Source organism: Cystoisospora suis (genome assembly GCF_002600585.1).
Source record: "Cystoisospora suis strain Wien I chromosome Unknown contig_2481, whole genome shotgun sequence".
In the NCBI taxonomy this organism is placed as follows: Eukaryota; Apicomplexa; class Conoidasida; order Eucoccidiorida; family Sarcocystidae; genus Cystoisospora; species Cystoisospora suis.
Genome location: NW_027155280.1, coordinates 38,393 through 52,111, shown reverse-complemented (window position 1 = coordinate 52,111; position 13,719 = coordinate 38,393). Strand labels below are relative to the sequence as shown.

General features: G+C 52.1%; 1 protein-coding gene across 1 annotated transcript; it reads right to left on the bottom strand.

The window, feature by feature from the left end:
• Positions 1–25: 25 nt before the first annotated feature.
• CSUI_005155 (pentatricopeptide repeat domain-containing protein) lies at positions 26–13,105 on the bottom strand. Its single transcript, XM_068065334.1, has 10 exons — positions 9,240–13,105; positions 8,069–8,951; positions 7,635–7,804; positions 7,239–7,386; positions 6,770–6,933; positions 6,277–6,492; positions 5,866–6,000; positions 5,330–5,479; positions 3,946–4,747; positions 26–3,394 (listed from the first exon to the last, which is right to left on the bottom strand). The coding sequence occupies exons 1-10, from the start codon at positions 11,655–11,657 to the stop codon at positions 2,109–2,111; spliced, it is 6,372 nt and encodes a 2,123-aa protein (XP_067922692.1). The 5' UTR covers positions 11,658–13,105; the 3' UTR covers positions 26–2,108.
• Positions 13,106–13,719: the final 614 nt, after the last annotated feature.

The following is a 13,719-nucleotide window of genomic DNA, read 5'->3' as shown; positions in this document are numbered from 1 at the left end:
GTCTACGCGTCCGTGACAAGGTTTTCCTCTGCCAAGTTAGTCAAAGGCGATTCAAACTCGTGGGACGTCTTGTCTTGAGAGCTTGAATCGCCTTCACATGGAATTGGGTTTTACGCCGCGACTGACTCCTCCAGTGCGCAACGACGAGACTCGTCTGTAAAGGCAATGAGGTTTTAACTGTTGGACGAGGTTTGTCCTCGTGCGTGAGGCGTGCTATGACAACACACTGTTGAATGATGCCACACATCATACCAGCGAGCAGCAGCACTGACAGGCGGCAACGCTCACGGACCGCTATCGAAGGAAAAACGGATCGGATCTGTCCGTCTTGCGATCCCCGACTTTCATACACGGCCCACGTAGCAGCGAAAACAGTGGTAACACAGCAACAACGCAATCGTAACGACCATGTCATTTTGACTCGTCAGACTAGGAATATTACTACTCACCATATGCAGACGATACAATGTATAGACACATATAACGTATGTACGCATCACCTTCATCGGTAAGTTCCCTCTTCTTGCTCTCACCAAGAATTCCCTCCGCCCCCCCCCTCTCTACAAGCGATACACCAGCAATCCGCCCCCTCCAGTGAAGGGCACGGTCGCCCTCGTCGTCCTTGTAGACCGAACCTGCTGCTGTTAGTTATGACTTGAATCCACACAGCGGATTCCGCCAACTAACGACGTGCATATGGTGAATACGACGGGAAAAGCAGGCGCGGGCTCGACTTGAGCGCTCGCTCAGTTGACAGACAGCCTGTTGTGTCTTCAGACTGCATTAAAAGGAGGAACAAGAAATAAGGAAGCACGTCGAGAAACATTGGACTAACAAACGAAGAACCGTCCAGCCAGAACCATTGGCAAGGGAACACACACACATTTGTGTTCTTGCTTCACTACGAATACTCATACTAAACTACACAGTTCCAACGTCCTTGCTTGCATTATAGTTAGTCCAGTCTGCCTATTTCTGACACTATCGGACTCAACCCTCAACAACACGCGTACGCAGAACGGACGAATGAAAGACTAAGTTACGTGATTCCTTCGCGAGGACAAGAAAAGCCAGCCGTTATTACAACGCGCGGCAACGTTCGTTCCCATCGGCTCGGCTGCGCTTCCCGCCCTTCCCTGATCTGTATCTTCCTTACGACAAATCACATATATCCTGGGAGCCTCCTTCCTCCGCTCTATGGCGCAAGAAAGACGAAGAAGCATAACTGCAATCCACATCTCTCTCCCTCGGAACACTTCCTTTAACTGCACCAAGGGGACCTTGTTCACAAAAAATCGAAGCCCACATACAACTACTATTAGTGCAGAGACTGTTAACATCACCGACCACGCTTCCACCATTCGTACTTTTAAAGAAAGTGGAAGAACAACCATTCACTCGTGCATCATACGTTCGGGGTCACTCGCATGTAGGTGGACTGACCTTCGCGCCGTATGTACGAACTTCACTAAGGTGACGACCGACATCAGCAAAAAAGAGATGTTTTCAGCACCACTGTTAGCATGGGGGTATTAAAACACGGCAGTGTAGTCTTACCCATGTAATCCACTGCACCCCTCTGCTGTACAGACGTGTATCCTTTCTGAAGCTGGGAGGTAAGGAAGTCCCTACTTTGTGCAGGAAATACAAGGAACGAACCTGAAAATGCCACGAGTTCTTCAAAAGATGTGCTAGCCAACCCCCCCCGACAAATATAATGCGCTCTCGATACCTTGGCAGTGTGACACCGCAAGACACACACTCAGCCGCCGACCCAGACAGCTCTGCCTGCGGTCCCTCCAACGTGCATACCACGCGTATGATCCAGGGAACGCTTCTGGATGCCCGTTGTGCGACAGAGGTGCAACCAAACCAACATGCAAATGCGACTGCAATGGACGAAGTTCTCCATCAGTGAAGGTTATTTCACACCTCACCCCCCCGTTTTCAGTACGGATGACGGTGTTTTCCTGCTATTTCTTTCGAAGTCGAACATCTTTCTAGTACAAATTCTTGAACCTTCCCTTTTAGTCGTCGGAACTGCCATGCAAACTTCGTCGCGGCCGCTGTTCTGACTTGACTCTTGAGGACAATTCAGTCATAACCTGTTACTCTTGAGGTTGACGCCTTTGTCGGTTGCGATTCTCTATGAGTTGTTCTGTCAGTGGTAGGGCAGCTCCCACATCACGTTGAAGGTTTGACGCTGGCGGAGGCGGCGGAGGTGGAGGTTGTAAAAAGAAACCTCTTGTCTTATGATGAAAACTTGCTTCCAGCACCTGTTGGCCCCCCTCTCTTTCGCCTAGGCGTTCTCCTACCGCCCATCTGCATCCGTCTTTCATGTGTCGCGGCAGCAAGTCAGGAGAAAAGCAGTTGGTGCCATCAGTACCCCCAACAATGACTTCTCCTGTCTCCGAGGGGACCATCTTCATTAGGAAGTCGCTTTTCATAATGCCTGGTGGCCTTGCTGGTGTTGTACTGGCGGTGGATGCCTGCATGCAGTTGTCAAAAAAGCCTGTTCTAATATCCCGGAGACTGGTTTGTCTACTGGATGTTGCGCTGTCTTCAGATGGATGACTGGCATATCCGCTAGGAAAGAAGGCACCATTGTGTGATGCCGCGGCTACATATGCTTTTTCCCCCATCAGTACTGGTCCACTGAACCCATCTGCCCCTCGTCTTTCCTTTGGCTGAAAGTTGTCTCTACCTTGAGACCCTCTCTCTCCTTCAGACAGGCAGAGAAACTGGAAGTCCGGGTAACGCGCATCGTTCAACCGAGGAACGTCGTCGCCGGGAAAGTCTCTCTCTGTTTCTCCTCTTAAATCTCGAAAGCGACTGGATGATGAGTGAGGAAAGCTATTGGCGGCCGCCGTCATCTGCATGTGATTCATCATCGACGCTGTTTCGTAGTCGTCCTCCTGCTGCTGACATGGTCGAATCTCTTTTGTGAAGACGGGTTCGTATCCCCTCTTTTCAAGAGATCGCAGACGGGCTATCCTCGGCTCCGACCAGTTCGTTCTATATCCCTCATCCCCACCACTATGGCCAACTCTTCTGTCTGGAAAGCCAACACCTGGAAGACGATGATGATTGCTCGTTGCTGCCTGCTCTCCTCCACTACCCCTTCCCCCCCTTGTAGATGTCTCGAGCGAGCTATCAATATTTGGGGGGGTAGCGGGCAACTGCGTGTTTAGCAACGTAGGTAAGAAATGACTGGCATTACTACTCTTGCAATTCCGGAAAGTTGCTGCTGCGCCGATTCCATTACTGCTGTAAGAAAACCCTTCAAGCCAACCGTCAGCATTCTCTCTCTCGGAAGAGTGTGGCGATACCCTGTCGCTTCGGAAGCGTGATGGGTCATCTTCCCGCACATCATCTCCCTGACGTGGAGTAAGGCCTGAACATTCAAGGGCAGAAGAGATTCCAAAGTGGTGGTGATGTGGTTGCAAATCTACGCCTGTTCTGACCCGCACCGACGAGAACTTGTGTTTCTTATCTCTCCCAAGACACTACTCGATAATACAGTTCTTCTCCTGATGACTGGATACGGCTCTGATGTGGCTGCATGATGGTGCTACTGAAACATCCGTCCTGCTTGCTGCCTGTCGGGTCTCCAGGATAAAACAATTGTGCACTACTATTATTACTATCACGGCTAATGCTACCTTCCCTCCTAGCCTCCGTCCACTGTCCCCACAATTCCTGCTGTTGGTGACCTGATCCTTGGGAGGGAGGGCCAATTCCGTATTGATGGAACTCGCGACCTGGTTCACCACATCCAGCACCATCCCCCGTTGTTACTACTGCAGAAGAACGGCCAAGTGTATTACAACGACGACTAAGCGATTTTGGCCCCTACGTCGCTGTTGCTTACGACTTCGCTGTTGCTACTACTACTACTACCGCCGCGTGCACGATTGTTCGGAAATCCCGTGGTGCTGTTCTTACCCTCCCTTCGACAAACCGGTCTCGACTCGACCGGAGGCGGGGGTGGGGGCGGGGGTAAGGAGAGATGTCCCTCAGGTCCACGAGATGGGCCCGCGGTTTCTGAAGATAAGTTCAACCGCGCAGAATTGATTCTTTCATTCGTAGTTCCAGGAAACATTTCCATGCGATCTATTACTACACCTTGGCGCTGCGGCAAGAGTAGCTCCGGGGCATTCAAAGACTTTGTTGATGTCAATCTTCCCTCCTCCGTCCCGCTTGGACAACCACCTGGAGGTAGGACGGAGTCTGCACGTATACTACTCTCATTCCCATTGAACGACGACGAGTAGTGTCGATCGCCGAGACCGTTGTTCGTCCCTTTCCCCTCGACGCGGCCTCGAAAGAAACTTCGCCTTTGCATTCCTTCGTCTTCGCACGTCTCCATCCGTCGGTCTTCCCCCCCTCGGGAACGTCGATGATGTGAGGATGATTCCCATCTGGAGTTATGAGAATGGAGACTAGAGCACTCACTCCCTAGGCCTCCACCACCACTAGTACTATATTCTCCCACATGCCGACCCATTCCTTTAGGCGCATCCGACTTCCACTCTGAGGACGAGGAGGAGGTAGCGTTTCCACTTCGGTTAGTAGGGATATGCTCGTGCTGGCCGTACGAAGGCGGTGGTGGTGGTGGATACACCTTGGAAGTCTGCTGGAAAGAGGGACCAGGCTGATGAGAAAAGCTATGAAGAGCGGCGGCTGCACTACGTCCGCGAAGTAGTCCAACACGAATGGCCTTCTGAACTAAAGGAAGACCTAGGTCCTGTATACATCAAGAGACACCCGGGAACCCCCTTTGTTTTTGAAACACCCTGGGCCGAATAGCCCCCCGATTCAGGCGACTGACAGGAAAATGACTACAGCGTAGAGAAAGCATTCATTACACAGGAGACCACACTGCCTCCTACTATGTGCCGGAAAAGGAATGTAGGGACAGGCGTGATTCCTACGGAGGCAACACTACGATGGCAGTTCAAAACTGCAGTTCAATGGCGTACCCCACGTATGTTTCTTGGGGTGTAGCTAATAAAGCCGCGTACTCAGGAACGGCACACCTATCACCGCCTAGCCACCGCCAGGGTGATACCCGCAGACCCACCAGAAGACACGAGGACTACTATGTATACGGGGAAGACACCGGCTACGAGGAGCTTGTCTCCTTCTCCGACCAAGTAAGATTCATGTCCTGTTACGTGCGTGGTTGCCCGTCCAGCCGAAGCGAACGCGGGAAATGTTGCAAGAAGAAATGGAATTAGCGCAGGACAAGGCGAACCTTGCGGAAACCCGCAACATGCATACCACGGATGGATGTTTACGTGTGCGGTCTTTCTTGTTGATCACTGACCTCTCCAAGTCCCTGCGCCTTCAGCTGATGTACAACAAAACGAAGTGTCTTCTCGTCCACTGTTGCAGGATGCTTCTCAGAACCACCGTCTCCTCCGTGCCCGAAATGGTCACTTCCATGAGAGCAGTTCGCCGACATCTTGTCTAGAGCCTGAAGGGGAAGATAAGGAAGGAAACTGAATGCCTGTGGCGTCCGGGGGTGTAGCGACAACTCCAGACTCTTCTATGAGCATATCGCCTCTGCACTAGAGGATATCAGGAGCTCAGCCCCCCTAACACAGGACATGAGCTCAATTATACAGTCTCCTCCTCCTATAGAACGCCAACAGGACGGCCCCCCGACTGACAGGCACACAATGGCACCTCACCGTCTCCCCCTTCTCAATGTAACAGTCCCTTGACTTCAACTGTCGGTCTGCACATCTATCGTATAGCCATCATCGGCGCTTCTCTTTTTTCCAGTCGCCAATCTAGAGATCATCTTTTCCTCCCTGGAGTGGAAGTCGACAGCAAGAGGAATCGGTCCCTGGGACTTACCCGATCTAAGATGTCTGCAGCCTCGCGAAACAAGCGACCCTTCACACACCCGCCAACAATGGTGCTCAAGGTTTTCGGATCCCCTCGTACGCCGTCCCGATCCATGCACTCATACACCTCAAGAGCTAGGGAGTACTGAAAATAAAGATGCCACACACAGGGTCAACATAAGAGAGATGGTCTCTTTTCACGCTTCCGCGTCACAAGTCCCCCCGTTTTCACTGCGGAGGGGAATTCGTTGAAAGAAAGGACGAGTAAGTAGTGGGACTACTTCCTCGTCCTTTCTTTCAACGAAGCTGATTGCTGTCGCAAGATGGAAATATTTGAATGACCGCTGTAAGATCGAAGTCCCTACAGCCATGCAACTCAACTAGAGACTTCAGCTGAAGATGAAAATTGCTGACCACTCACCTCTTTGTTGACTATGCAGGCAGCCATCAAGCAAGTGTATACATGGGCGTTGATGCGGAAGCTGTACTTCCGAGGAAGTTCTTTGACAAGGTCGAAGGCCTTCTGAAGCTGGTACATACGCCCATGCATTTTGATTAAGATTGTAAGAGTGAAGTTCGATGGAGGAATACCTTCCCGCTGCATCTCTTCCCACAGATACTCGCACAGCGCGACCCTCTGAACAAGGAAAGACACGGCACACACCGACCGCCCTCTTCATGAAAGAGAGATTTGTGAGGTTTTCTGGATCTTTCTGGAGTTCCTGTTGTGACCAGCAACTTCCTCAACACCTTGTCAAGCAAAACACACGAATTGCGCGGACTAACTCGCCGAGAAACAAAACTAGACAGACTCGGCTTCGTTTCCCCACCGCTGCTACATGCATGGACATGACCTCAGATTCTTGCTGCTACTAGAACGAGGAGCTGCAATGCCGAGACTTCTCAGAACATACCCCAGTCTTGACGCAGCCATCTAGAAGCGAATTGTAGAGGACGCCGTCGGGTTTGATACTCCGCTCCCGCATGGCTCCTAGGAGGTGAAGGGCCTTGTTCATTTCGCCGTGGACACAATAACCCTTGATGATTGTTGAAAAGGTGATCAGATCAGGCTTCACTCCTGCAGTGCATGGTCAGGCAGAACACATGCACAGACAGGAAGTGCAAAACATTCTCTACCGGACACTTCGCATTTGCGAATCTGGCCTACAGGAGAAACCGGACAGCACATGGCAAGTTAAGTGTGTCCGACCGCCTGGCTCGCCAACTGCCGCTTCAGCCGATATTGTTCTCTCCCGTGCGAGCGGAGTATGGACGTAGAGAGATGTAGAGACACACTCATCCAAATGAAATTTATGAACCCCAGCTTCGGTCACCACGAGCTGCCGATGCTTGAATAAATAGTAGTAGTACAAGGTGGCTTACCTTGAGAAAGCATGTCTTCTAGGAGCATTGCAGCCTTGTCCATAGCGCCTACGCGCGCGCATGCGTCGACGATGGAATTGAACGTCACTGTATTGATGGCTACCCCGTTTCTTTGCATTTCAGCATACATGCTCAAAGCCCGGTCCAGCTGAGAATACACACACACACACAAGTGGAGAAACATGGGAAAGACTAACTCACTCAGAGACGCTTCACCATCCTGTTCCTCACAAGGTCTCACCGACAAAAGGACAGCCTGGTGCTCCTACTACAATACATAGCTCAGCTCGAAAGGAACCAATCAATCAACAAGATACTTGAAGATACCATCGGTAGGGGCTACAAACAACAGCTAAGACGAAGGTCTATCCCGTCACAGTCCGTAACTCTGTTTACCTGTTTGCCTTGTGCGAACCCCTTGATAATTGTGGAGTACATGATCGTGTTCGGCTGAATAGTTCCCTCGCGTTTCATGTCTTCGAAGAGCTCCAGCGCCTCGACCACACGTCCATTGCTCACAAGAGCATCGTACATGCAACCGTACGCCACCGCGTTCGGCTGGATGCCTGTTTGAAGAGAGGGTAGAAACAGGAGAAAAAAAACCACCATGTCGCCAAGAAGGCAGTAGCAGCAACCGACTGACAGAAGCTGCAGGTTACGAAGCCGCAGTATACTAGGAAAGGGACAAGCCAACGTCCAGGGCTACTAACAGGATAGTAACGCCTTTCACAGACGTCGCCAGCAGCAGTATCAGCCACTGAAGTGATGATGCGTGTGCCTAATGCGCGCTCGAAGGAATGCAGCAGCAGACTGAAGACATCCACACTTACCTTTTGTATTCTTGAGTTTACTCCATACCGCCCAGCAAGCACGGACTTTCCCTGTGCGACCGAGCTGTCTCAGTAAGACTCCATAACGATACACTTCACCTTCCCCTCTATCCCCCCAGAGGTTGTTGCTTTCCTTGAGTTCTCCATCTTTGTCTTCTTCTGAAAGAACGTCGAGATGAGGACTACCTTCGCTCTGTGTCTTGTCGCTTGTTACTCCCCCTGTTGAAAAGTTGGCGCTACTCGTCTGACGGTCTTCCATGGCCGGGCGTGGAACTAACTTTTCTTCTGTTATCTCTATCCTTTCACTCGAAGTAAGCTGTCTTTGCTCGGGCCCCTGGTGAGAAAAATGTTTGTCAGTATGCAGAGCTGCTTGGTCTGACTGCTGTCTCTGCTGTGTCGTTACATCTTTTCCTCCGCGCATTATAGCTTCCGTTTCATGCGATGACAAAACTTCACTCTCTCTCCTCTGTCTAGTACGGCAATCATTCTCTTCTTCCTCGCCACTCTTCGAACGCTGGTCTCCTAGCCCCACCTCCTCTTCTCGATTTTCTTCTGTAACATTGACGGTGGAGGAAGACGGAAGAAGCATGTCCGATGAAAAGATGTCTTTCTGCTTTTCATCGCTAGAGTGGGATTTCAACTCTGCGCCAGAAGAACCAGCACATCTAGTCATGAGATCACTGGCAACTTGAGAAGGGTGCTTATCCTTTCCCCCTGCTTGTTTCGCCTCGCAAGCTTCTACTAACTTCACGAAGCGTTCCACCAAATCACCGCCGTTCTCTGCATCCGCCGCAAGGAGAGCAAGAGGCGTGGAAGCCTGGGTGCTGCGCCGAAGATTTATGAAAGTCTTCAGTACAGCCGCGGCCGCCATGAGCTCGTCTTGCTGCAAGCACATCGATACAGATGCAAACAGAAGAGTGCAGTTCTATCGCTCTCGGGGCTCCGACGGCTTGCTAGCTACTAGGATGAATGATGATAATGGGTGAATCGTACGTCCTACCCGCCACAGCACAGTGTGCAACTGCAAGTAGCCAGTAACACATCTCCCCATATTCAAGGGGCATCAGAGGTGACAGTACTGTAAGCCCACTCGCAGAGGTTCTATGTCAGTTTACTGTCTGTTGGAGAGCACACCTCAACAGCGATGTGACATTCAGCTGACTTCCCTTACCTCTAAAGGTTCAACTGCCTCTTTATTGAGCTCTATCTGTGACACCTGTGGTTTGTTTTTGACCACCGTAGTGCCCTCTTTTACCCGTCGTCCACACGTGGGCTGAGCCGAATCATCCGAGCCCGCAATAGCAGCTTGTCCGGCGCGACAGGGCTCGCAGGTATCTCCCGCGAGTACCTCCGCCGGGACGGGAAGGACTTGAGCTAAAGAAACGCCTGCTGCTGTGGAGTGAGCGCTTGCCTCGCTGTTCTTACTGCCCGTCCGAACATCAAGGAAAGCCGAAGGGCAGCACATTGGACAATTTGAACGTGCACAAACACATCCGAAATCTGATGCCGAGGCTGACGATGGCACAGGAGAGCAGCATGACGTTGTCGATCCTCCCTCACTTCCTAAGGACACAAGCACCTGCTCGATGGTTGCCGCGGACAAGCCTGTAGTCGTACATGTGCTACTGGTCAAGCGAGCTGGGACGGAGTTTGTATCTAATCGTCCTCCAGGAACGACAGTCGCGACTGCTGTTAAGGAGTCCTTCAAGAAAGACATTCCAGCTGCACTTTTGGCGGAGCTGCGGCCACCCGTGGACGGAGGAGCATCACACGAATCCTTCGACCCTTCCAACGCTGGGGCCATTGCAGACACAAGAGGGAAAACTGACCCGCTACTATCCAACCAATCACTACTTCCTGCAGCTCCACCAGAAGAACATGTCCCCGCTGTACAGACTGGTACGCCGGCATTTCCATCATTCATTGTACTTGTCCTTGTAGCTGCCATACTATTGTTAAGATCATCCTCCTCACAAGTAACCAGGCCTGGGGGGGCGAAAAGCTTCGTTGAACCTGCACCGCGGCTACGACTATTATTGCCACCTGCGTCAGGTACTGCAAGTTCCTTCACGGATTCAGTATTCTCAAAGGTGTTACTGGACTTCACCGGATCAGCCGCATCTGAAAGGCTGTTTGACGATAACGACGCGTCTGACATGCGTTTTTGCTTGTTCTGAGGTGCGGAGGAGCGTCCCAAGCAAAAACTTCTCCAGTTCGCCTTCGCAGAACCGCGGATGACAATGGCGGAGCTATCCGAAACAGTAGAGGCAGCTCGAAGACGGCGAGAGCTCTCTAGTTGTTGAGAAACTGTCTCTCCGTTGTCCTCTTTGTCTTCACTAGAGACTCTCTCATGTGCAGGACGCCTGTTGGGGCTCGTGGCCGCTGATCGGGGAAGGTCTGGCTGCTGGGCAATAGCAAGTAGCAGAACAAGCAGTTCTTCATCTCTACTCTGTTCCGCGTGGTTCAACAGGACTCGAAGGGTCGCTGCAGGAAGAGGTAAAGGTCGTACTTCCTCACAATGCTTCTTCGGTTCCCCCACGTTGTCCTCAGAATGCGTCCGCTCAGCGTAATTCGTGGCGCACAGCACATCTTTGAAAGTCCTCTGTCTACCATCTTTCTTCTTGACTCGATCTTCCTCTCCAGCTGTATCGTGCGATCGGCGTTGCACCATCTCCTTCAGCTGTTCTCCTGGAACGCGACGTCTTTCGCAGTAGAGACTGGAGATAACGCTCGCAAGCAGTTTCTTGGGACCAAAACACGTTATCTCATCATCTGCAGTTGGCTGTACAGGCACCTGATCGGCACCTTGCAACTGAGTCCGGAACGCCGCATACACCAAATTAGATGCCATTGTCGCCATCGCACCATCGAAGTCTTCGGAAACCCCTGCAGCTGCAACAGCAGCTGTTGCCGTTGCGAATGCGTGCTGCACTGCTTGTGTGGATGAAGAGCTTGCTGCTGTAGTCGAGGCTGCGCCTGCAACAGCCTCTTCCGATGCCCTTGCAACTGCAGTTGGGCAAGTGCATCCACAAAAGGGAAGAGCTGGAGTGGCCGAAGACGATGAAGAGTTCCCATCGCCACGACACGAAGGCGAAGAGCAGGACGAACAACACGGAGCTTGTGAAGTCAGTTCGGCTGCGCCTCGTGACGCTGAAGAAATGTGGTGCCGTAGCGCTGCTGCTGTAGAAAGGAGTAGATCGCCATAGAGATTTGCATTCTGAGGAAGTCTATTTAGTCTATCTACACATTCTCCGACACCGCTTGATGAAAGACAGGAAAGCCCTGACCCAATCTCCTCGGCGCAAGAATCTGATCCAGATAAACCTACAACAGGGGAATTGGCAGTCACTTTTTGTGCCGTTGCAACACTCCTCGAGTCCTCGCTGGCAAGAAACGGATGATTCTCAGGCGGAGCGAGGCCGAACGCGATGAGACATTGCCTCAGAACGGTTACTGCAACTTCTTTCTGGTCCTCGCTTAAACCCTGAAGAAGATGCCCCAGCAACATGAAAGCGGCTGATGGAGAAAGCGGCTCCATCTTATCCTCCTGCTCCAGCGCGAAAGAGGAAGCTGTGATCTGGCGGCTCATTACTGAAAATTGGAAGAGGCAAACCACCGCTCCGAGAAATACTATGGAGATTGCTAGTCGCGACTTGAACCAGTCAACTGTACGAAGACCATAAAAAGGAAGGGAAGTTTGGACGAAGCGCTGTCCCTCATAAGGTGCTTGTCGGTTGAAACTCCACGAGAATTATTCCCGCCCCTACTTCTCGATGTAGCACTTACTCTGTAGACCGTTGTGGTCTCTTTGGACCTGGTGGCGGAAGCTGTCACCAAATTATAGAGTGGCAACAGTTAAGTCGCAATGTCGTTCTGCTTGTGAGTTATTGACTGGAGAAATGTATCTTTGTGACTGCATGTCAGAACAGAGGACGAGGAGACGACGGACTGCGAACGGACTCGTTCGGAAAGACACAGCAGGCGATCCCTCAGAACCTGACAAAGGCATCCGTCAAAACGTACGAAAATCGATTTGACCGATGAGTCTGATACTTGAAATCTACACTCACATTACTGTCTCACTGTGCCCCTGCATTTGAGCCATGCCCCATCCGGATGGGGACCCGGGACGGAGCACGTTTTACGACCTGCCCCTAGAAAACCTGAGAAGCAGAAGGGAGGGTCACCGTCACTCTATCCAGTTACGAAAGCAGCGCGAAAGAAGACCGCACGGCTGCGCATCCGACCGCTTAACCCGCCTGCATTCATGGACACCTGTCTACCAGGGAGACACTACGTTGAAGACGGGAACAGAGCGGGATTGCCGGCCCTTCTTTAAATGCTGAGTGATTTTCCCCTTCTTTTTCAGTTAAAACCAAGCAGAAGTGCCCTTCAAGACACACTAACATTTCCAATAGAACGGGCGAGCGCGCTAATACTGCCGTCCGGACGTGCTGCTGCTTGAGACAACGCCCTCACTTATAGCTCACGCATCAGCAGATTTTGCAAGCGCTTCCATTCAACTGAAGAGAAGGCGGAATTCCTGCTACATGTCTTGCATAAAAACACGCCGAGAAGCAGCGGACTTTCTCCCCCACCGTCCCGGCAAGAATGCAAACCGGACTATGCAATGCAGCCGACAACAGGTGTCTCAACGGGTCTGTGTCGGCGCGGGGCCAGCGCTTGCACACTTTTACGGGGACAGAGCGCGTCTGACACTAAGAAGACACAAAAACATAGGACGCCAGACAAGATAACGCATGGACTTTGTATCGAAACGTAGAAGTCGATCATATGGGAGAGCGAAACCTGGGAAAACGCCGTGGGTGTCTACAGTCCGAGACGGCAGCCTCGGTCGCCACCAGCAGGGCCAGCTCCACGTGGGGTAGGTGCGGTTGGCACTGGCGGTGTCTTGGCGTGTGTGGAGCCGCAGCTCAGAGCGTTGGGGCTTGATCCCGCCCCGCCCGATGCCGCGCTCCTCAAACCCCGCCGCCCCGCAGTGGGTATGCTCAGTTGAGCCCGAAGGCGTGTCCAAATGTTGTCGGGTACGGACACTCTCAGACGCCAAGCGCTTTTTACGTGTCTCCGAAACGGTAAGCGGGCCTGAACCCGAGAAACTGGCTCGTCGTATAGTCGCAGTTTGCCTCCCTTTCCCGCCAACAAGGTGTCCCGGGGACACGCTCAGAACCAACACCCGACAGCCGGTTGACCGATCACACGCGAGCTGACACGCGCGAGGACGATGCCGCGCGCAGCGCTGCGCTGCGAACGCATGTCCAGAGCAAGCGACCGGTTTTTCAGCGGCTGAGCCTAGTTAAATAAGAGGGAATGTCTTGCATGCGCCCTAGCAACTAACAGATCTGCAGTAGAACACTGTAGGGGGTTGGCTGCTTCCGCTGGACCGACAAGGGAAGAGCAGTCATCGCAATGCTCAACAACTTTGAGGGGCGTAAAGTCTTGCACCAGGGACCGGGTACAGGTGGTGACGCGCTAGCATAGGTTTCTCTCGGGTCGGATACCGGAGGGTTTTTCCGGGGCAACAGTTTCCTCCCTCGCTCCTGTCTCATGCACTGAGCCTATGCGCTTCCTGACGGAATACAGTTAGTCGTTCTGCTAACCTTTGCACGGCTCAGCTGCAGAGAGTCATTTTA

Excerpts from the sequence above, each read along its gene's own strand:
- CSUI_005155 (XM_068065334.1), bottom strand. The coding sequence starts at position 11,657 with ATGAGCCGCCAGATCACAGCTTCCTCTTTCGCGCTGGAGCAGGAGGAT. Across the intron at positions 6,934-7,238 it reads AGAAGACATGCTTTCTCAAG|GAGTGAAGCCTGATCTGATC; the intron begins GTAAGCCACCTT and ends CATGCACTGCAG. Across the intron at positions 6,001-6,276 it reads CCTGCATAGTCAACAAAGAG|TACTCCCTAGCTCTTGAGGT; the intron begins GTGAGTGGTCAG and ends CTTTATTTTCAG.